Below are 24,334 nucleotides of genomic sequence, written 5' to 3'. Positions count from 1 at the left end.
GTAGGCCTAGAATCAATCATGAGGGCATGAAGTATATAATTGGTAAAATATTATTGGGAATTTGATGGCTTTAGCAGTTTTATCACTGAATTTTGCTACCATGAAATAGTGGCTGCTATGATTTTGGTGGGGGTACAAGGAATGCGAAAAACTAATTTAATCTATCGTCAAATCCAATTTAATAAAAAAAAAAGAAGTGTGTACGAAGTTGAGAGTACTGTGTTAATTTTGAAAAGCGATATTCATAGTCGATTACACTAATCAAGTTAAAATTATTTTTAAGATAATAGTTATTCATGACCCACTACTTATTGATTTATTTTTCCTTTATTAGTTGTATGTTAACGTTTTTATTCTACAGTAATAAACTTATATAGCACTGCCTTAATTAAACAGCTAAGAAGGATATTGCTATGAAAGAAGAGCACACTAAGTACACACGTTGGTTTGAGAAGATGGAGGCCTTAGTAGCTGCCGAGTTTGGATCTCGTGCTATGGTGCACCAGTTCATGCTTGGTGTACTGGAACTTTTCAAAACTTATATTTCGGGTTGGAATTAAATTTTAATTTTAATAGTTTATATATTTATAATTTTTAAAAATTAAATTAAAAATATTTATCCTTTTGAGAGGGTTAAAGTGTAATTTTACCTTTACTAATTTAAAATTTTAAAATTTTTATAAGGCCTAAATGGGAAATTTTAAATTTATTAATTTAAAATTTTAAAATTGTAAATATTTTAAAATATATATAATACACCAAAAATACTAAAAACATTAAAATAAATTTTTCCCAACAAATTAAAAATAAATTGAAAGCAAATATATATATACTTAAATAACATTAAGATAAAATAGTAGCAAAATTAATAATAAAATAAAAATTATACAATATTCAAACTATAACAATATAATAGTGAAATGGTAGCAAAATAGTAAAAAAAGAAAACAACTACAAAACAGTAAAAGAAAACAATTTTTGTTTGCATGTTCGGGCTAGGCTCAGGCCAAAAATGGCCCAACTCGTTTTCTAAACGAGTCTTATTTTTTTGTCAAAGCCTATTTTTTCATTCAAACCTCCCACTCAATGGACAGGTTTAGTCATGTATATATTTATTATTGATATAATAATAAATTTAGTTTTCAAAGTTTACACATTCTGTCAATTAGTCTTGATTTAATAAATCTAATCTTTAATATTTACACATTTTGCTAACATTTACGTAGAATATATAAACACCAATGGCTAAATTTATTATTATACCAATCAAAATTATTTACAAGTGGTGGAAAATATTAACACATAATTAATTGTCCTAAGTTACTCAATTTCGAAATTGATAGTGATTATTTTAGGAATAACCAATTTATTTAAAATCAAAATTAAAAGGGACTTGAAAATAAATTTTACCTTAAAAGGATGAAAGAGGTCAGCCTTGATGCAGTGCACGGCATTCCGATTAATTAGTAGATTTTACTTCTTTCTTGTTTTCTTTGCCGAATTTGCAAATTGCAAAAGAAATCACATTTGTTTCGAAAAATATTCGGTATACTGATAATGGAGTTTTTAGACTCGCACAAATTTAAGTTATGATTTATTTATGATGTAGAAAAATGTTAAAATCTATAAAAACATGAATTATTAGGTTAAACTAGCTAATAGGTCCGTGTACCATAGGATGATGAGTACATTAATTATTTGTAATATATCAAAAAATATAAATGTAAAAAAAGTAATTTTATAGTAGGGAACCATTGAATTAATAAGAGGGATGGCCAAAAATTTGGACAAGGTAAGTTCTAACTCGACTCGATTTTATAGGGTTAGGAATTTTTTTGAAATCGAATTTTGGGTGGGTTTAGTTCTTCAATTAGTTGAGTTGGTTTAAAGTCCAATTTAGGAAAAGACCATCTCATTTGATATAATTATCAAAATACCTTTTATATATAATATCGGTTTAAAATATATGAAAACAAAGTTTATATTAATATTTTCTATAAATAATTATACCTAAAACCAATTATTAACATCATTAAAAAGTAAAAGAAAATTCTATTTTAATAAAAATAATTAAAAAAAATTAAAAATTGCGGCATATCGAATCAAATCATAATCGAGTATATTGTTGATATATTTCAAATCAAATTCGAAACGAATAAATTAATATTTAATTTCAAGTAGAGCACGTGGGAAGTGCCAAACCAGTCCTAACCATGAGAGAGTCTTTACAAAATCTCCTAGCTAAGGAGATTTGCTCTCTCATCTTTCCCTCATGTCGTTTTATTTCTCTTACTGTCTTCTTAGAACATAATATAGATAAGCTCTTCTTCACCTTTTGCTTCCATAACAGTATACCTAATGATTAGGTCAATTTCGATTTAAATCAATTCGAATTTTAAAATTTTCTGAGTTATTTCAATTCCGCATAGAGTTTATATAAATATGTTAAGTAATAGTAACATACAAACAGCAGCTTTGTAATATAGCCATGGATGTGGCTTTGAAGCTCTACATTGGTTTCTTTCTCTTATACATGTTGTCTTTGGAACAAAGCTTGGCTAATAATTCATCTTCATTTCCTTCCAATTTTTTCTTTGGAACAAGCTCTTCTGCTTATCAGGTTTCGATTTGATCAGCTACTTCATCATTTCCTATCTAAACATACCCTTAATTCGTTTTAAACTATAACCAATGTTAGATGTAGTACTAAAATGGTTTTCTTTGAACTTTGATAGTATGAAGGTGCTTATTTGGCTGATGGTAAAGGTTTAAACAATTGGGATGTCTATTCCCACAAACCAGGTCAAATTCCCAAATTGATCCTCAATGTTCTACAAAAAATGGAAATGATGATAATAAGATTGGTGTATTTGCAGGAAATTTGATTGTTGATGGAAGCAATGCAGACATAGCAGTGGACCACTATCATAGGTATTTGGTATGTGCCTACCTACTTCCATACCATACTCCCTCATGATTTTCACCATCTGATCCAAAATCATAAGTGTATGATGTTTTTTGATATAGGAAGACATTGATCTCATGCATTCCCTTGGTGTCAATAGCTATAGGTTCTCCATTTCTTGGGCCAGAATTTTACCAAGTAAGTCCCTTTTAAAACACCCATTTATGATCTGTTGAAGTTAAGTATTTGTATCTAATATTGTATATATGTATGTATATGTATAACAGAAGGGAGATTTGGTGAAATCAATGAAGCTGGTATCAAGTTCTACAATAACTTAATTGATGGTCTCCTACTTAAAGGTTTATTTGCCTTTCTTGAATCACAGGTTTATTTGCCTTTCTTGAATCACTGTTTTTAAGCTTTCTACATATTGGTCCTATGATGTTTTTTTACACTATCTGCAGGGACTGAACCATTTATAACATTGACCCACATCGATTTTCCTCAAGAACTCGAAGACCGATATGGAAGTTGGCTAAGTCCGGAGTCGCAGTTAACTATCTTGTTCAGTTTTACCTCTTTCATGGGGCTTAAAATGGCCATTTGACACTAATGGCTTTATTTTCTCGTTTTCAATCACAGGGAGGATTTTGCATATTATGCAGATATCTGTTTTAAGTCCTTTGGAGACAGGGTAAAGTATTGGGTCACGTTCAATGAGCCCAGTTTCCAAGTCAAGTTGGGGTACCAAGCCGGTACGTTTCCACCGTCGCGTTGCTCCAAGCCGTTCGGTAATTGTACCTACGGTGATTCGGAGAAGGAGCCTTTTATAGCAGCCCATAATATCATCCTAGCACATATAGCAGCTGTTCATATTTATAGAACCAAATACCAGGTACTAATTATTCACATTGTCATTCATGTTAAAGCCTACTTAAAAACATATCGGAGTTAAAACCATTTTAAACCGTAGGCGACGCAAGGCGGTAGCATTGGTATTGTCTTGCATTGCTTTTGGTACGAACCAATCAGCAACTCGGTAGCTGATAAGCTTGCAGCCGAAAGAGCACAATCTTTCTCTATCAACTGGTATGTTCCTTTCACCATTCTCTTCTTCATTTTCTATACGAACAAGGCTGTAGTTTACGAATTAGAGACAGTACTACAGGTTCCTAGACCCGATCATATTCGGAAGATATCCTCAAGAAATGCAAGACATATTAGGATCTATTTTACCCGAATTTTCAAAAACCGAGAAGCAGAAGTTGAACAAAGGGCTTGATTTCATCGGAATCAATCACTACACAAGTTTCTACGTCCGGGATTGTATGCTCACCACATGCGAACCGGGAAAAGGTACCTCGAAGACGGAAGGATATTGGGCTCAAAGCTCACAGAAAAATGGCATCGACATAGGAGAACCTGTAAGTAACATCAATACTTTGATATCAACAACTACATATGCTGCATCTCACACTAACAGCTGAAACTTTTTTTTTTTTTTATTACACAGACCGAGTTAGCCGGGATGAATGTTTATCCCCAAGGAATGGAGAAGATTGTAACTTATCTTAAAGACCGATACCATAACGTACCGATGATCATTACCGAAAACGGTAGGCGAGACCAACGATGTCATTTAAACACATACATTTGCATAACAAGCTCATATAAGTGTTCTTATGTAGGATATGGTGATATGAATAAACCAAATTCCACCACTGAATCACTTTTACACGATGTCGAACGAATCAAGTACTTGGCCGGATATTTGGACGCACTATCAACAGCAATCAAGTGAGATTCTATAATTAACCATTAACTGGTTCATTACAAGAACCTGAACAACTTATTGTTTTGTTCCATTGAATGTTACTATCAGGAAAGGAGCAGATGTAAGGGGTTACTTTGTTTGGTCTCTGCTAGACAACTTTGAATGGAATGATGGATATACGATTCGATTCGGACTTCACCATGTCGATTACAAGACGCTTCGGAGAACTCCGAAATCTTCAGCAACTTGGTACAGAAACTTCATCTCGCAGCATATAGTAAAAGACTAAAAAACATTACATGTTCTGTAATAATGTCGTGGATTAGACAAGATTATGTTATAGGTTTAATTGTAATAAATAAAACCAGGGACTAAAATATTGGTCCTGTCTGGTTATGATATATTGTTCAATTCTGGTATATCAGAAGAATATATTTCAATCCTATTGCTTTCTTGCTGTATATCCTAGCAGATTCCTGATTGAACTGTCAAAGATAAAATCAGGTTATTTAATCCCTGGTCCTTGTTTATTTCTTTATTATTATTAGAATATGTGATAAATATCATAATTATACATGAATTTTGATATAATGTGTAATTTGATACATGAACTTTGATTTTGTGCAATTATACACCTTAAATTTTGATTTTGGTTTAAATGTATATATAAAACTTTTATTTTAATCAAATTGTATACGTTTAAAGAAATGAACGCATCAATTTATTTTTATATTGAATAAATATAAGTATTTGTGTGTGTAATATGTAACATACAATGATGTTTTATTGACAATGATGTTAGTTGTTTATGAAAATTACAAAATTAAAGTTCATGTATAATTTTAAAATTTATCTCTTAAAATATTTAATAACATGTGGATTTATTCTTACTAATATTAAATCCCTAGCTGAGCAAGTATCATAAATTAACTGATCACTAACTCGGTAAAAACAAAAAAGAAAAATACCATTAAAAATATTGATGTAATTTACTTAAATATAAACTTTCCTTTTTTAAGAAAAACTTCCTTAAAAATTATAATAAAAATTAGGGATATTAAAATGCAATAGAAATATTAAAGAAAACTAATTTATGGAACATGCAACATAGATGAAGTTCAAAATATTTTAGGAGGAATTAATTTTATATTATTTTCTATAAATTTTTTATACTATTTATAATATAAATATAACTAATATTAAATATTACTGTACTAAAAATTACCGTTACAGTAATTAATCAAACCTTCACAGTTATTTTTAATTTCGTAATAATCAATCTTGTTGTCCATTTGAAAGGATATTAAGACTATCTCAAGACGTAAATTTGAACTCCTACAAATTGTTTGGAATCTCCAAGAAAAATCTCAAAGAGGAATGTTTGATATGTGAGGTTTTTTCTAGTGTTTTACGAATAATATATATTTATATTTTTATTTAAGTTTTTAATTAAATTGATGTCACGAGTTAACTGGATATTAATTTATTAAGAAATTATCGAAGAATTAAACTTTTAAAAAAGTTATATACTAAAAGGTTATATAGGTAATTTAATCTATGTAAGAAAATGGTATAATGATAAATTTAGTCTTCAATATTTTTATTTTTTATCAATTTAGCCCATTTTTAAAATTAAATTTGGCCATTAACCTTTCAAAATAGTCAAAGTGTTTTTCTTTAATGAAAATATTCACTAAAATATTAAAATTTTAATGATATTAGCAAGACAATCTATGTGTATTTCATGATGACATGGCATGGTTTATTTTATATGTCATGTCAACAAATAATTTAAAAATATTCAAAAAAATAAAATATAAAAATATAAAATATAAAAATTATAAATAGCTCATAAAAATTCAAAAAGACTTACACGTGGATTGTCATATGTGCTACCATATCTAAAAATTTAACGTTTTTGTTAGTAATTTTGTTAAAAAATTAATTTAACTCTTTTGAAATGTTAATGGTTAAATTCGACTTTTTAAAAATATTAATGACAAATTTTAATTAAAAATTAAGAGTCAAAATCTAAAAAGGTTTGAATTTAGATGATTTAAGTTTTAAAAATTCAACATTATCAATATAATCAAAATCTAATTAATAAATTTATTTATTTTTATTATTTTATCAAACTCTAATTAACATAATTATTTATGTTTTTTAGTACTTTATCAATAATTATTATTTTTAAATTATTTTATTTCATTCACCACGCTTATTGAATGTACAATAGGACTAGTATTTTTGATGAATTTGCAGCTTGGTAATATAATAAAATGTTACGTAATAGTAAGTCGTATTAGACTTTAAAAAGGAAAATGTAAATTGAAATTTTAGTTGAGTGATAGAATTGTTCATGGGTCGGGTTATTCAGTCCAGCCCGAAGGCTTGTTCGAGATGTGGACAAAAATATAGATTCGAAAAATGAGTTTAAACAAAAAAATAAGGCTTGCTTAAAAAACAGGCCGGACCTCAGGTAAGGCATTTTTTGCCTGGCCCGAATTCATTAAATGACAAAAAAATTTATTTTTTTAAATATTATTTTCTTATTTTTTTCTCATTATTTTGCTACCATTTTACTGTTATGTTGTTACTATTTTATTGTTATTGTTTAGATATCCTATAAAAGTTATTTTATTGTTAATTTTGTTATTATTTTAAAGACATTTGTTAATTTTGTTATTATTTTAGTGACATTTACTTGTTAAGTTAGATCTATCTTAGTGTTATTTAAGTATGCATATTTTTAAAATTTATTTTCAATTTGTTGGGAAATATATATTTTGATATTTTTAGTATTTTGACGTATTATATATATTTTAAAATTATATAAAAATTAATATAGGCGAGAATGGAATTAGCTTGAGTTTTAACATTTTTATTTGGGGTCGACTTGGATAAAATTTTAGGCCCATTTTTAGGTAGGGCCAAACTTGGGCCTAACAAACAGACTTAAAATTTTAGTTAAGCTCAACTCATGTACACCTCTAGTTGAGTCAAAGATATAAAAATACCTTTTAAAATTTTAATTTAACTTAGACCAATGCTTTTTAAAATAGATTGATGGTTGAATAGGTTAGGTCATTAATTTGTTGGTGCAATTAATCCAATTAAAAAATTATTAGAAATTTAAAAAAAATTAAAAAAGAACATTCAACCAATTTTTAACTACCTTATCAATCTGCCTGGTTCAAACCCATCTTCCGGATCAATTTCCTAATCAATTTTTAATCTAACAGGCCAGCTGATCCGTAGCCAGGACAAGTCTTTCACCAAAACTACAACGAAAGTGCCGAGCATTTTCCCTATTCAAAACATTTTCTGATATTTTTCTCGTCTAGTCTCCTTTCAACTCCAGCTCTCTGTTTTCTTAATGATTTTCCAAAACTAACAACAAACATCAATGGTGAATATATCCCTTCCATTAATATAAATAAAATAACCAAACGTCACTGTTTCCGTCACAAGTTGCGGGCGGCAGGAAAAAAAAGTAGTAGGTAAGTTTCATCCTTACTCTTAGGTCTATAAAAAGTAAATTAGTTTAAAATATCTCTGTCCATGCTTTGATCAATGCTTGTGCTGAATAGCCATGGATATCTCCATGAACAAGCTTTACATTGGTTTCTTCTTTCTCTTACAAATATTCTTCTTACCTCACTCTATTTCATCCGACCAGCTAATTCTTAGACAAAGCTTGAAGAAGAAGAACCTGTCTGCATTTCCTTCCAACTTTCTCTTTGGAACAGCCTCTTCTGCTTACCAGGTTTGTGTCTCAATCTGTTAATACCCTAGCAAACCTTTTTTTTTTTTAATCTTCTTTTATTATTATATTAATTCTGGGTTTTGGGGCAGTATGAAGGTGGGTACTTGGCTGATGGTAAAGGGTTAAACAATTGGGATGTTTATTCTCATAAACCAGGTAAACTTGTGCTTGTTGCTTTTGCTTTGTGATTATGGTGTCTGAATCTGTTTAGTTCTTAGCTTCCTTATCCTTTTGACTTTTAATGAAAAAGTTTTTGGACAAGAGGGAAAAAAAGTATTCTTGAGTCCCACGAGATTCCCATAATAAATGGTTGGTTGATATCTTAGGAAATAATATTGTTGATGGAAGCAATGGGGACATAGCAGTGGACTATTATCATAGGTATTTGGTATGTGCCTACCTACTTCCATACCATACTCCCTCATGATTTTCACCATCTGATCCAAAGTCATAAGCATATGATGTTTTGTGATATAGGAAGACATTGATCTCATGCATTCCCTTGGTGTCAATAGCTATAGGTTCTCCATTTCTTGGGCCAGAATTTTACCAAGTAAGTCCCTTTTAAAACACCCATATATGATCTGTAGAAGCTTAAGTATTTGTATCTAATATTGCATATATGTATATGTATAACAGAAGGGAGATTTGGTGAAATCAATGAAGCTGGTATCAAGTTCTACAATAACGTAATTGATGGTCTCCTACTTAAAGGTTTATTTGCCTTTCTTGAATCACTGTTTTTAAGCTTCTACATATTAGTCCTATGATGTTTTTTTACACTATCTGCAGGGATTGAACCATTTATAACATTGACCCACATCGATTTTCCTCAAGAACTCGAAGACCGATATGGAAGTTGGCTAAGTCCGGAGTCGCAGTTAACTACCTTGTTCAGTTTTAGCTCTTTCATGGGGCTTAAAATGGCCATTTGACACTAATGGCTTTATTTTCTCGTTTTCAATCACAGGGAAGATTTTGCATATTATGCAGATATTTGTTTTAAGTCCTTTGGAGACAGGGTAAAGTATTGGGTCACCTTCAACCAGCCTGATTCCCAAGTCAAATTCGGTTACCTTACGGGTACATTCCCACCATCACATTGTTCCAAGCCATTCGGCAATTGTACCTACGGTGATTCGGAGAAGGAACCTTTTATAGCATCCCACAATATCATCCTAGCACATATTGCAGCTGTTCATGTTTATAGAACCAAATACCAGGTACCAATCAATGCACTAAACATCATGCAATGTAAGCTTTAATGAATAACATTTCTGGTTTAAACTATAGGAAACACAAGGTGGTAGCATTGGAATTGTCTTGAATGGCGCTTGGTATGAACCGATCAGCAACTCTTTGGTTGACAAACTAGCAGCTGAACGAGCTCGATCCTTCACTATCAATTGGTAAGTTTATTCACCATTCAAACCGAATGCAACCTTTAAGGGTGGCAACATGCACCTACAGGGGTATATGACCCTTACTGCACTTACATATAGGTTCCTAGAGCCAATCTTATACGGAAGATATCCTCGTCAAATGAAAAACATTCTTGGATCCATTTTACCCGAATTTTCAGCAACCGAGAAGCAGAAGCTGAAACAAGGGCTCGATTTCATCGGAATCAATCACTACACAAGTTACTACGTCCAGGATTGCATGTTCTCTGCGTGTGAACCAGGACCAGGAACCTCGAAAATGGAAGGGTATTGCGCACAAAGCTCACAGAAAAACGGCACACCTATAGGAGAACCTGTTAAGTAACATCAGTACATGATATCAACAACTGTATATGCTGAATCTTAACACTAACAGCTGAATCTTTTCGATTATACAGACCGAGTTAGCCGGGAAGAATGTTTATCCCGAAGGAATAGAGAAGATTGTAACTTATCTTAAGAACAGATACCATAACATACCGATAATCATTACTGAAAATGGTAGGCAAGACGGAACAATGTCATTTAAACGCATACATTCACTTTAACATGCTCATGTAAGTGTTCCTATGTAGGATATGGTGATATGAACAAACCAAATTCCACCACTGAAGCACGTCTACACGATGAAAAAAGAGTCGAGTATTTTGCCAGATACTTAGATGCACTGTCAACAGCAATCAGGTAAGGTTCTCTATTGAATGCTCGATATTTAAGTTGCCGTGACATCGAAGATAAGCTATTAATGTTTGTTTTGTTGAATGCCATTAGGAAAGGAGTAGATGTAAGGGGTTACTTTATATGGTCATTGCTTGATAACTTCGAGTGGAACAACGGATATACGGTTCGATATGGACTTCACCATGTCGATTACGAGACGCTAAAGAGAACTCCGAAATCTTCTGCAACTTGGTACAAAAATTTCATATCACAGCACATGGTAAAAGAACCAAAAGTAGAACATTCTTAGAATCCCCCTTTACTAAATCTTATCTGTAATACTATTTTGAGTACACAAGACTGTATATAGGGTCATTTGTGATAAAACCAGGGGTTAAATGGATCCTTTATGGTTTTTGCATTATGCTGTATTTTTTGAAATTACGCTATTAGTCCCTGTACTTTAATTTGGTATATTTAGTCTATATTTTTTAAAATTTAAAATTTCAGTCCTCATCAACAATAAATGTTAAATTCATTAAGTTAAGTTCTATTATTTTCAAATTTTGATGAGACAAACATATTATTTATGTCTAATGCTATGTTTGCTTTTTATTTGCATATAGTACTCACTAAAAATCCAATTAATGGATTAACAATTGTCATTCGCATCAAGATTAAATTTAAAAAAAAAAAAAGAGAATCGACTTGGAATGATCCGGTTGGAAAATCTATACTAAATCTACAAGTGCACGAATAACATATAACTAGTAATTGACTTTAACCAAAAAAATTTAACCATTACGGTTTAGGTTAGGAATAAAATTTTAAAATTCAAGAAATATAGAATTGAATTAAAATAACTTTGCTTTTTAAGTACCCTGTAAATTACCAGCATGATGTAGGGGCCAACACTCTTTCAAAATCTGATGAAAAAGTTCTCATCAAGCCAGCCTCCTCATCAATCGCACCAGCATCCCCTCAATTTGTTGTCTCCTCTCAACATCTACATCCTTTGCTACTTTATTAATACCTGTACTATCTTAGCTTATAATCTCATCAAGACTTGCACAACCATCCTCATCAAGTCATTGGCCTGCTTGAAAGAGACAGTTCATTAGTTAAATTACAGTTGTGAATTACTCAAGTTTTAAGATTTTTGGTGTTATGTTCTGTTTGTATTATTGAAAAACATCAATATCAACATATCAATTTTTGAGATTTTTGGTATTATATTATCTTTATATGGAATTTTATTTACATCTGCAAGAGTACTACTATTAAATATTTTGACAACTACATCAGTCATACTTGTAATGTATTAATGAACGGTTTGCAATTGGTTTTATATCAATTGTTAATAATTGTTAAATTAGCTTTATTTGATAAATTATTTTGATATAACAAATAAAAATATTTTTAAGTAAAATTTATTTTTGAACAAAGAAAGAAATTATTAAGTTTAAAGTATAAAAATCATTTCAAAACTTCCAAACATCTTAGAAAACAATTTAAACTTTTTTAAATCGATTGAAACATTTTTTTATTGTTTCACCAAAATTTTAAAAGGCCAAGTTAACCCCTTCCCTCTTGGCAAATTTTGAGTTGTTTAGTCGAGCTAACAATAATTGTATGTATAATTCTAAAGTCTTGTTTTTGTTGTTTCCCAATAAAAGGGGATGCCAAATTTATATAATCCGACATAAATATGCTCATAAACATATTTTCAAAAGCTAAATCATCTCATTACATTTCATAAGTACCTTCCATTCCAAAGTCACTAAATAACGCAAAAACATTACAAATTATTATTGAACTCTCTAGACCACAAATTTAAAGATGACAAAATCTATCCATGATGCAATGAAATTATGAAACCAACCTTATAGAAGTACACATTATTCTTGGTCTTTGCAACCAGTTATTTATACCATCTTAATTTCTCCTTTTGCTTTGCAATCTTCCTCACAAACTTTTGTATTTCATCCACTTTTACTATTTTATTCAATTCAGTGTTCCTGATTCTAATTTCTCTATTCTCAATCAATAGCATTTGGATCTATCTTTTTAATTCATCAATATTCCCATTATCATCTTGTTTTTCAACCTATTCAAAGAAACCACAACCACTCTACACCATTCGAATATATAAATATATCTCATTTAAACTAAACAACATCATTAAACTAAACTTCATATCAAACAAAACTCATTTAAAAAATTAACCCTATAATATTAACCGTAAACATTCCTTAACTAATTTTTAATACGTCTTAAATTCAGAACAAAATTAAATTTATGTCAAATTAAGCCTTCAACATAAAAACTCATAGATATATACAACTACCCAATATTTATTTACGCCAAATATAGTATGAAATAAAAACAAAACAAAATAAATTAAAATACCTCTTATACTTTGAACAAGCATAGAATTTCTTCCCTTTCCTCCAAGGGGTATTTGGAGCTCTTAATCCAGAGGAACAATGAACAGCCCTCAACCCTCAACCCACCATAATTTTTTTAGTTTGCAGTCAGACATCTACTACACCCAGCCAAGTAAGAAAGAAAGAACTTTAAGTAAAAATTTTAAGGATATATTTAAGGAGTAAAATTTTACTTACTGTTTAAAAATGTTTTAATTTTTTAACTATTTTTAAATGCATTTATGAATTTTACTAATATTTTTAAAAAAATAAATAGACATCTACATAGCAAATTATGATTGGCTGATTTTTTTTAACGGGACTAACAGTTGAGATAAAATGAATAACTGTTTAATAGGTTAGGTGACCAAAAAATTTTAAAATATCAATTTAAAAAACTAATATAATTTAAGTACCATTTTATTATTTAAACCTAATTTTAAGTTAAATATCTTCTTCTACACAAGTTAGATTTAAAATAATTGATTATGTCCTCAATCATCAAATCTTTTCTTGAAAATTTGGAGAATAGAAATCAAGCAAGGATTGGATTGTTAATTAAGAAATGTTCAACTTGTTAACTCATTTGTTTCCATTATTAGGATTAATTAAAACAACAAGTCTGAATCACTAATAAAAAATATTCATTGTCAAATCTCTCCCCACTTAAGGTAGCTTGCCTTTCATCTTTTTATAAGTCTTTTTTTCCTCTTATTGGCTGTTTTCAAACAATATGGATAATCCTTTCTTTTTTTATTTCTTTTATATTTGTAGTAGTAAATTAGTTTGATTTGGAAAAAAAATTTAAATTCGATTTGGTAATTATCGAGTAGAGCTTAAATTAAATTCAAGTTTAATAATACTTGATATTAAAAACTCGTTAGACTTATCGAGTTTTTGATTTTTGTTATATATTTAATATTATTAAATTACATTTTTACTTTTAATATATATTTATTAACTCTAACCTTAATTATCAAGTTGAACTTGAATACTTACGACTTTAATCAAGCTCGAGTATAAAAATTGATACACAAGCTTAATTGAGCTCAAACACGAGTAGCTAGTGACGTAGCCAATGGGGGTTGGCAAGGGCTTGAGCCCCCTAAAATAAAATTTTTTTATTTTAGACCCTTTATAATTTATAAAATTTTAAATTAATAATAATAAAATTGTACTTGAGCCCCCAAAATAATAAAATTTTGATTTAGTTCTTTAAAAATTATAAATATATAAATTATTAAAATGATAAAATTATATTTTTATTATCGTAAAGTATACGATTTAATTCTACCCAAAAAAAATTTTTAACTCTGTTATTGAAAGTAACTCAATTATATTTTGATTAAACTCAAACGTAAATATAAATATTTTATTGAATTTAAACTTAAATTTATTAGTATTTAAGCTCAGCTCAATTCAATTACACCCTTAGCTTAACCAAACAATTTTTCATCATCAAAGATCAGTGACAACATTATTGGAATAGGGCGGACCAATCCAAAGAAAGAGGCTGAATCAATACATTTGGACTTCAATTTAGACCCCCCCAAAAAAAAAGATTGAATTGATTTTTTATTTTTATTTTCTAATTATCCCATTGCATTAAAATATAATAGGATGACAAAAAATGTGACGATTTCAGTCACATCATTGCGCTAGGCAGACAGGCATGGTAGGTCCATTTCTTCCATTATAAAGTTCAATATATATATATATACACGTCAAAATAAGAGCCGATAAACAGGCTTTGTTTGTGAGTCAGCCATGGAGATCTCCATGAAAAAGCTTTACATGAGTTTCTTCATTCTCTTACAGATATTGTTCTTCTTCTTACTCAACTTCATTTCATGTGAGCTGCTAGTTATTAGACAAAGCTTGAAGAAGAACAACCTGTCTGCATTTCCTTCAAATTTTCTCTTTGGAACAGCCTCTTCCGCTTACCAGGTTCAAATTAAAACACTTTTTTCTTTCTGTTTTTGTTGTTGTTGTTGTATTAACTCTGGGTTTTTGGACAGTATGAAGGTGGCTACTTAGCTGATGGTAAAGGATTGAACAATTGGGATGTTTATTCCCATAAACCAGGTAAAATTTTTCAAGTTATCTTTGCTCTTTCAATTATTGCTCCTAGGGGGTAGTTGGGTTTTTTTTTTTTTTGTTAGTTATTTTGATGTTATCTGTTTGGTTCTTGACTTTATTTTGTTGTTGTTAAGGTCAAATTCTATTATTAGTCCCTATAGTATGCATGAGTTATGAATTTTGTTCTTGTGCTTTAATTTATATTTTTAGTTCTATATTTTTCAAGTTTTTAAATTTTAGTCTTGACCCAAACAGTAAAAATTTGCTATTTCCTAAATTTTATGTTCTAAATATTTTATCATATGTATAACGTCATCGGGGTTGAAGCTAGAAATTTTGTTTAAGGAAGTCGAAATAAGATTATAAAGTTTCGGAGACCAAACTTAAAAGTTTTGTATTAAAAAAAATCTTAAACTGAATTATTAATTTTACAAAAATACTAAAATTATATATATTTTTTCATTTAATCAAATGTTAAAGAGATCAAAACTAAATCTTTTAATTTTGGTGAGGACCTAAAAGTAATTTGACCCTTTGGCTAAAGTGTCAAGGGCTTCCTTTGATACTATAGAAATTTCAAAATTCATAATTATAATGATTAAAAATATCAATTTGAGATTAAGTCTAGCATTTACGTATAATGTTGTCTAATAACATAATTTGAACTAACGAATTTAATTATTATTATTTAGGTTATGATTGAAATTCAAAATTTAAAAATTACAATGGATAAAGTTGGATCAAATTAGAGTATTAATAGTAGAATTTGGCTATTATTTGCTATTCATAGCCTACTAACCTTTCGGATTTTAGCGAAGAATTATTGTATGATGTATACTCTTTAATGAAAAAGAGACAAACAGAAAAATTTATATATCTCATTTGTTTATCTTTTATTTTTTTTTAAATATTATTTAAGGACACGTTTTTACAGGAAATTTGATTGTTGATGGAAGCAATGCAGACATAGCAGTGGACCATTATCATAGGTATTTGGTATGTGCCTACCTACTTCCTTACCATATTCGCTCATGATTTTCACCATCTGATCCAAAATCATAAGCATATGATGTTTTGTGATATAGGAAGACATTGATCTCATGCATTCCCTTGGTGTTAATAGCTATAGGTTCTCCATTTCTTGGGCCAGAATTTTACCTAGTAAGTCCCTTTGAAAACACCCATTTATGATCTGTATGTATGTATGTATGTATGTAATTCAATTTCTTAACAGAAGGGAGATTTGGAGAAATCAATGAAGCTGGTATCAAGTTCTACAACAACCTTATTGATGGTCTCCTACTTAAAGGTTTATTTGCCTTTCTTGAATCACTGTTTTTAAGCTTTCTACATATTGGTCCTATGATGTTTTTTTTTTTTACACTATCTGCAGGGATTGAACCATTTGTAACATTGACCCACATCGATTTTCCTCAAGAACTCGAAGACAGATACGGAAGTTGGCTAAGTCCGGAGTCGCAGTAAACTATCTAGTTCGAGTTTTTAGCTCTTTCATGGGGCTTAAAATGGCCATTTGACACTAATGGTTCTATTTCTTGTTTTCAATCACAGGGAGGATTTTGCATACTTTGCAGATATCTGTTTTAAGTCCTTTGGAGACAGGGTGAAGTATTGGGTTACGTTCAACGAGCCCGATTTCCAGGTCAAGTATGGTTACCGTTTAGGTACATTCCCACCGTCGCGATGTTCTAGGCCTTTCGGAAATTGTACCTATGGTGATTCGGAGAAGGAGCCGTTTATAGCAGCCCATAATATTATCTTAGCACATATAGCAGCTGTTCATGTTTATAGAACCAAATACCAGGTACCAATCAATGAACTAAACATCCAATTTCGAATCGATGCATTATAAGCTTAATCGAAACAACATTTCCAACTCGAACTCTAGGAATCACAAAGAGCTAGCATTGGAATCGTGTTGCATTGCATGTGGTATGAACCGATCAGCAACTCTGTAGCCGACAAGCTAGCAGCCGAACGAGCTCAATCCTTCTCTATCAATTGGTACGTTCCTTCACCAGTAAGGCCGCTCGGTTTTCAGATTAGGGAAGGTAATGCAGGTGTGGAGATTCGAGTTTTAAGCGTCTAATACGAAAATTGCATATAGGTTTCTAGAGCCAATCATATACGGACGATATCCTCGCGAAATGCAAAACATTCTCGGATCCATTTTACCCGAATTCACAACATCCGAGAAGCAGAAACTAAACCAAGGGCTTGATTTCATCGGAGTCAACCACTATACAAGTTTCTATGTCAAGGATTGCATGTTCTCCGCGTGTGAACCAGGATCAGGGACCTCGAAAACCGAAGGATTTTGGGCTCAAAGCTCACAGAAAAATGGCATCCCTATAGGAGAACCTGTAAGTAACCTGAATTTACGAAATCACAACTAGGCTGCATAGCAGGTTAAGCTAACAACCGAAGCTTTTCAATTATGCAGACCGAGTTAAGTTGGCTGAACGTATATCCCCAAGGAATGGACAAGATCGTAACATATCTTAAACACAAATACCATAACATACCAATGATCATTACCGAAAACGGTAGGCGAAAAACCGAAGCTCTCATGCACAAAGAAACTTACCTATACACTCATAATGTTTCGTGTTTCTATATAGGATACGGTGATGTGATCAAAGCAGATTCCACCATTGATGAACTTTTACACGATGAAAAACGAATAGACTTCATGGATAGACACTTAGATGCACTGTCAACAGCAATCAAGTAAGAACACAAACTAAAAACCTGTCTGGTTAATTGAAGACAAGGGATTAATGTTGTTCTGTTGAATGCTTTTAGGAAAGGAGCAAATGTAAAGGGTTACTTTGCCTGGTCATTGCTAGACAACTTTGAATGGAACTCTGGTTATACAGTTAGGTTCGGTCTTCACCATGTTGATCACAAGACACTGATGAGAAGACCAAAAATGTCAGCAACTTGGTACAAAAACTTAATTGCAGAGCATCGAAAATGTAAAGGACCAGACCAGCAGCAACTAGAAGATGCCGACGACAGCCCTTTCTAGTATTAAGTTTGGTCCTATATATTTGCTCCAATGAATTATTGGGTGTAGCCATGTAGGCAAAAACGATATCCAGAGTTATTTGTGTTCAAATAAAACATATATTTTATAAAGATAAGCCTGATGAACCCATATTCATATAGTTTGTAAAGTTTTCAGCTTTGGGTTTTGAGGGTTTAAGATTATGAGGATAAAACTTGGGTTGGAAATTGAACCTTTGGGTCCATTTATCTGTAATCAATCTGGATATTTTAGGCCCAATTCTACATATATCTCTTTCATGTTAATCATTAATTACCCTCCTTTTTTTAGATTTGCTTGATTTTGGGTCAAGTTAATCTGCATTGATTTTGTTCAAATTTCATGTTTTATGTTTGAATCATTTAAGTTTGAGACTCAAAATTTTTAAATTTAATTTTAGTTTAACTTCAAGTCATTTTGAGTATTTTTTAAATGTTATTTAAGTTATTTTGGTTTAGATTATTGTCAAATCAATTTAGGCCCAAATTATTATGAAATCATATAAACTATACACCAAAAAGAGTTCAACGTATTAAGAGATCTTTATATTATTAAGGGTTGGATCAAATTAATCCCTCTGTTATTAAAAAGAATTAAATAAATTCAAATCGAAATAAGCTTAATATTTACTGTTTTAAAAATATCATTTACTGTCTAACAAAATTAATATTTTCAAAGTTTTTATGATTATGTAAGAAAAATCTTTTAATTGCAAATGGAAAAAATTCAAGACATTTTTAAACAATAAAAGTTAATCCTATTACTATTTGAACTTATTTTATTTTTTTAATAGTATAAGGATTAAAATAATATATTTAATAATAAAAAACTAATTTAATCTAATTCTTATAATATAAAGACTTCCAAAATATTTTAACCTAAAAAGTTACATGATGTAGGATTTATGGAAGCAAGAATCCCGTTGCCAAACTTTTTAAAATACATAATAATAAACTTAGAATATTTTACAAATAATTATAAGAGAGACAGTGATATAATGATTGTTGATTTTATTTCTTAATTATAAAATCGATAATTTAATTCCTACTTATAAATATACAACATATTTCATTGTTAATTATTATTTTTAAATATTCATGATGAGTAAATTAATCACGATAAACCTACGTATAAAAGTGATGTAAGCCTTGCATTAAATAAGAGTAGGAAAATTTAAACCGACTGGCATTTGCGAAGCTATGAAAGGGTTTGTTTTTTTATTGGAGACATGAAATTCGTGAATTTCAATGCAACTCATAAATTTTTCTGCCAAATGCATGCCACTGTCAACCCAATTTGTTGCTTAAAGAAAATAATTTAAAAATCAAATCAAATTGGCAACCCATTAATGATGAACAGGGCAAAATTAGAAGAATTTTTTTACCTATACAATGAAATTTTATAATTTTTAAAATATTAAATTAAATTTATATTTTTAAAAAGATTAAAATATAATATTATTAATTTAAAATTTAATTTTTTTAAATAGTCTAAATAGTAATTTTTATTTTAGAGATAATCAAGCTCCTTGTCAACCCTTCTAGATTTGCCTTTGATGATGAAGTAATATTGAAAATAAAGAGACTCAAACCAGATCCTCCTAAAATAGAAAATTTTTCATTTAAATTTTTAAAATTTTAAATTAATAAAATTAAAATTATACTTTAACCACCTAAAATGATAGAAATTTGATTAAATCTTTTAAAATTATAAAAATATAAGGTATTCAAATGATGAAATTATATTTTATTATTACAATTTAATTTCGATTCCTTAAAAAATTTTAACTTCGCCCTATTATAAATGATAAGTAATTTTTTGGGTACAAGTAAAATAATTTGTATATGTGAAGTTTTAATTTGAATTAATTTTATAAGAGGGCAGGCAGATTTTCACTTAAAATATTGGAAATCAGTTTTAATTTTTAAAATTCTATAAAATTTTAATCATATCTATATCTTAATTAAATATTTTAAATTTTATTAAACTTTTATAGCATGCATTTCACTTGATATTGTAAAAATAAATATAATAGAAAAGTTTAGATTTTGGCAGACTCATTCATTAATTAGTTTAACTATCTCTGATTTGATTTCCAACTCATAAAATAAATGCATTCACATTAATTATTATGTTAATAATTTTCTATTTTCTTTGCTAATAATAGAGTTAATTTAATAATCATGATAATAATTTTTTAGCTAATAATAGAAGTGATTTAATAAACACCTACAATTTTATACCAAATTAATTGCGCCTTTGACTTTTTTAAAAATTATAACTTAAATTTATATAAGAATTATCATTAAAATTAATTATTAAATATTGAATCGAATAATTAACTCATCGTCTAAATTTTGTCATTCCGGCCATTATAATTACAAATAATTGTACATTTTTTTAAGTTACAAGTGGAAATAATATGTCTATAACCATAAATAACTAATACAAAATAACCGAAATATATCTGAAATAGAAATCACACATGGTAAATCTTTAAATGTTAAAATATGTTATCAATCCTCTACTCTTCCCACATTTGAAATTTAGTCCTTTATTTTTATTTTTGGGAATTTAGTTAATCTACTTTTTAAATTTTAAAATTCATGTTAAATTGTTACCACCGTTAAATTTTTTTATTAAATGTATTAGTGTGACATTTTGAAATAGAAAAAGAAACTCAATTGGAAGTCATGTAACTAAAAATAACATTACAAATAAACTAAATTTAATAAAATCCAAAAATTAAATTAAAAAATAAATTCTAAATTTACAAAATTATTTTTGTTCCTTTTATCTGCTTGGAGTTTGGATATTATATGACAATGAAATTTTTGTGACATTTATATTTATTACTATATAATAGTCACATAATTTTCCTTTCTAAATAATATGCTAATTATTAGCACTAGATTTGTCGGATTAATCCTTGAACCGATTCGACAAATTTAAATTCAAATAGATTTAATTTAATTTTAAATATATTTTTATTTTAATTATATAAATATATAGATACTAATAAAAATTTATTTTTAATACGTTATTATTTTTAAATTAAAAAAGATTAATTATTTTTAGACCTGAATTTAGTATATACTAATAGCAATAGGGATTATGATATTTATATTCCAATTTTAAATATTTAATATTTAATATTAAATAATTTTTAATTATTTGTTAATACGTGTTCGCTAAAATTTAAGAAACCATAAAGTTATTTTATTTGGATAAGAAAAATATGTTAACATATTTAATTCTAAAGATTTGATTAAAAATTTTACCATAAACAATTCTTATCAAAATATATTATAATAAATAAATTTTAATAATTGACTAATAATTCATTATATAAAAATTGGTTAAAGTAATAATATAAAATAACATAAACATTTAATTGTTAATGATAATATTTTTAAAAGAATTATGTAGGTTAAAAATAATTAATATTATCTTAACAAATTATGTTGTTGATACAATAATACAACAATGATGGAGTATAGAGAAGAGATTGGTAGATGCTATGGAGTTCAGTTCACCCAGTCGGGTTGAAAAGTTGGAGGCTAAAGAGAACTAGGGTGGAGAGAATGTCGAAGATAAGAGCTCCGAAGAGTATTGGCAGAATATAAGCTTAGTATATTCTCAAGAGTTGATCTCCTTTCCATCGTTCCTTGCCTTGGGGTATTTATGGGTAGGAGTATTGTATAATATAGTGTTAACGTACGTTGGACTTATCAGCTAGCCATCATTATGAAGCGCGTGAGAATTGTGTTTTTGATGGGGCAAAATGTATATTGTTTGAATCCATATCAACTGTGTGATTATTAATTAATTTCAAATCATACATTTTATTATTTATTATATATTATTTTAAAATTACAAATCTATGTTCTAAATACATAAGTTTCAACGATAAAATTTCTAATTTTATAAAAGATCCTTCTGTTAATGTTATTTGTTACCCTCAAAAACTATTTTAAAAAAATAATTAACTTTTCTCAGAAAAAAGTACTCATACTTTTTTTTTTCTAAATTATTTATAAAAAAATTATATTGGATCCTTTTTTCATAAATTTACCCGGACATTATTTGCCAATTGCTACTACTCGTATGATCTGTACACAATGTATCTGGTGAAAGAAATTAACAGATATGGATAGCTGGTGGACCAAATTCATTTAATTCCCTCTTCTTCACCTCCTATAAAGCCTACCACAAAAATTTTCACTACATTGTGGTATCCTCTCAAAAAAAAATGAAAATGGAGTTGATTGACATTTTCATTATTGGTTTAGCACTTATCTTCATCCGTTTCTGGTGGCGCTACTGGTCAGTCACCGGCGGTGGACCAAAGAACCTCCCACCAGGACCACCTGGTTGGCCACTTGTCGGAAACTTAATCCAAGTCATCCTCCAACGTCGACATTTCATCTTCATAATACGTGAGTTACGTAAAAAATATGGTCCGATTTTCACCATGCAAATGGGGCAACGCACGATGGTGATCGTCACGGATTCCAAACTCATTCATGAAGCGTTAGTTCAAAGAGGGCCGGACTTCGCTTCCCGGCCGCCGGACTCTCCGATTCGGCTTATGTTCAGCGTCGGGAAATGTGCCATCAACTCGGCTGAGTACGGACCGCTTTGGCGAACCTTGAGGAAGAACTTCGTCACTGAGCTGATAACACCCACGAGGGTAAAACAGTGCAGTTGGATACGAAAATGGGCGATTGAAAATCATATGAAAAGAATCAAAAGAGAAGCGTTTGAGAATGGGTTTTTGGAAGTGATGAGTAATTGCAGACTCACTGTATGTAGTATTTTAATTTGTTTATGTTTTGGTGCTAAAATCTCTGAAGAAAGGATTAAAACAATTGAAAGTATACTTAAAGATGTAATGATGATAACATCGCCACAGTTGCCGGATTTCTTGCCGGTACTTACACCGTTGTTTCGCCGGCAAATGAAAGAAGCTAAAGCTTTAAGGAAGAAACAATTAGAGTGCTTGGTTCCATTGATAAAGAACCGAAGAGCTTTTGTGGAGAAAGGTGAAAACCCTAACCAAGAAATGGTGAGTCCAATCGGTGCTGCATATGTAGACTCACTCTTTGGACTCGAGCCACCGACCCGAGGTCCGTTAGGTGATGAAGAGTACGTGACTCTTTGTTCGGAGGCGATTAGTGCCGGTACCGATACTAGCGCCACGACCGTTGAATGGGCTATGCTTCACTTGGTAATGAATCAAGAAATTCAAGAAAAACTGTACCAAGAAATCATTGATTGCGTAGGTAAAGATGGAGAAATCAAAGAAGAAGACGTGGAGAAAATGCCGTATCTCGAAGCTATCGTTAGAGAAACTTTCCGGCGACACCCACCGGGTCATTTCCTTCTATCTCATGCAGCTACAAAAGATACTGAGCTCGCCGGTTACACGATTCCGGCAGGTGTTTACGTGGAGATTTACACTGCATGGATTACTGAGGATCCGGATATTTGGTCGGACCCGAGCGAGTTCCGCCCCGAGAGGTTCTTGCACGGCGATGGGGTCGGCGTGGACGTGACTGGTACTCGGGCGGTGAAGATGCTGCCGTTCGGAGCGGGGAGACGGATTTGTCCGGCTTGGAACTTAGGCATTTTGCACATAAATTTGTTGATCGCAAAGATGGTTCAAGCTTTCAAGTGGTTGCCGGTACCGGATGCTCCGCCGGACCCTGCCGAGACTTATGCATTCACCGTCGTGATGAAGAACCCTCTCAAGGCCGTCATCTTGCCCCGAGTACAAATCCCTTAAATGGCGAAATTGCTTTTAAGTCCTTTCAAAAATTAAAAATTATAAACTAGTCTAATAGTAAAATTTCCTTTTGGCCCCTGAAATTATAAATCACTTGATTTGATGTAGCGTCATGAAAAGATGTAATTTTTGGTTGATTTAAATCCTCTTCAATTCTCTTTTCATCTTTCTTTTTTTCGTTATAGTTTTATGTATGGTATTAATGGTTAACCACTTAATTTCATGAGCTGCATTCACTTTCGTGGACTGTGAATGATTTACAGATAAAGTCTTTAGCTTTTTTCTTAATTGGAATATTTAACTGCCAGTCCAAATGGGTTCATAAAGGAGAGATCCACCATCAATATAGCTAAAAACATATAAAAAAAAAGAAAAAGAAAAAAGCTTTATACTACTTTTGTTTTTTTGCTTGTATTAAATG

General features: G+C 30.2%; 4 protein-coding genes across 6 annotated transcripts; all 4 read left to right on the top strand.

Annotated features, from left to right (window-relative positions):
- The first annotated feature begins 2,261 nt into the window (after positions 1 to 2,261).
- LOC108488164 (beta-glucosidase 46-like) lies at positions 2,262 to 5,195 on the top strand. The gene is made up of 12 exons (XM_017792463.2): positions 2,262 to 2,620; positions 2,736 to 2,802; positions 2,877 to 2,938; positions 3,028 to 3,103; positions 3,193 to 3,267; positions 3,373 to 3,460; positions 3,551 to 3,803; positions 3,882 to 3,997; positions 4,077 to 4,332; positions 4,422 to 4,524; positions 4,597 to 4,705; positions 4,791 to 5,195. Exons 1-12 carry the CDS (start codon positions 2,489 to 2,491, stop codon positions 4,969 to 4,971), a joined length of 1,518 nt encoding a protein of 505 aa, XP_017647952.1. The 5' UTR covers positions 2,262 to 2,488; the 3' UTR covers positions 4,972 to 5,195.
- A 2,699-nt stretch (positions 5,196 to 7,894) lies between these two features.
- On the top strand, positions 7,895 to 11,054 carry LOC108488453 (beta-glucosidase 46-like). Of its 2 annotated transcripts, XM_053019961.1 has the most exons (13): positions 7,895 to 8,182; positions 8,362 to 8,448; positions 8,538 to 8,604; positions 8,775 to 8,836; positions 8,926 to 9,001; positions 9,088 to 9,162; positions 9,241 to 9,328; positions 9,419 to 9,671; positions 9,742 to 9,857; positions 9,951 to 10,206; positions 10,289 to 10,391; positions 10,466 to 10,574; positions 10,662 to 11,054. In XM_053019961.1, the coding sequence occupies exons 5-13, from the start codon at positions 8,941 to 8,943 to the stop codon at positions 10,858 to 10,860; spliced, it is 1,260 nt and encodes a 419-aa protein (XP_052875921.1). In that variant the 5' UTR covers positions 7,895 to 8,182; positions 8,362 to 8,448; positions 8,538 to 8,604; positions 8,775 to 8,836; positions 8,926 to 8,940; the 3' UTR covers positions 10,861 to 11,054. The 2 variants fall into 2 exon arrangements, with proteins under 2 accessions (XP_052875921.1, XP_017648220.1); XM_017792731.2 differs by lacking the exon at positions 7,895 to 8,182 and having other exon boundaries at positions 8,207 to 8,448.
- Positions 11,055 to 14,545: 3,491 nt separating this feature from the next.
- On the top strand, positions 14,546 to 18,417 carry LOC108487343 (beta-glucosidase 46-like). 2 transcript variants are annotated; one of them, XM_053019960.1, is made up of 13 exons: positions 14,546 to 14,651; positions 14,795 to 14,923; positions 14,995 to 15,061; positions 15,990 to 16,051; positions 16,141 to 16,216; positions 16,290 to 16,364; positions 16,449 to 16,536; positions 16,628 to 16,880; positions 16,965 to 17,080; positions 17,184 to 17,439; positions 17,520 to 17,622; positions 17,698 to 17,806; positions 17,882 to 18,417. In XM_053019960.1, the coding sequence occupies exons 1-13, from the start codon at positions 14,649 to 14,651 to the stop codon at positions 18,105 to 18,107; spliced, it is 1,563 nt and encodes a 520-aa protein (XP_052875920.1). In that variant the 5' UTR covers positions 14,546 to 14,648; the 3' UTR covers positions 18,108 to 18,417. The 2 variants fall into 2 exon arrangements, with proteins under 2 accessions (XP_052875920.1, XP_017647147.1); XM_017791658.2 differs by lacking the exon at positions 14,546 to 14,651 and having other exon boundaries at positions 14,693 to 14,923.
- A 3,942-nt stretch (positions 18,418 to 22,359) lies between these two features.
- LOC108487626 (cytochrome P450 77A4-like) lies at positions 22,360 to 24,056 on the top strand. Its single transcript, XM_017792010.2, has one exon. The coding sequence runs from the start codon at positions 22,378 to 22,380 to the stop codon at positions 23,911 to 23,913; it is 1,536 nt and encodes a 511-aa protein (XP_017647499.1). The 5' UTR covers positions 22,360 to 22,377; the 3' UTR covers positions 23,914 to 24,056.
- The last annotated feature ends 278 nt before the right edge of the window (positions 24,057 to 24,334 follow it).

This window comes from Gossypium arboreum, chromosome 10 (genome assembly GCF_025698485.1).
Source record: "Gossypium arboreum isolate Shixiya-1 chromosome 10, ASM2569848v2, whole genome shotgun sequence".
NCBI lineage: Eukaryota > Viridiplantae > Streptophyta > Magnoliopsida > Malvales > Malvaceae > Gossypium > Gossypium arboreum.
The sequence above is the reverse complement of the archived record's forward strand: the minus strand, read 5'-3'. Positions and strand labels throughout refer to the sequence as shown.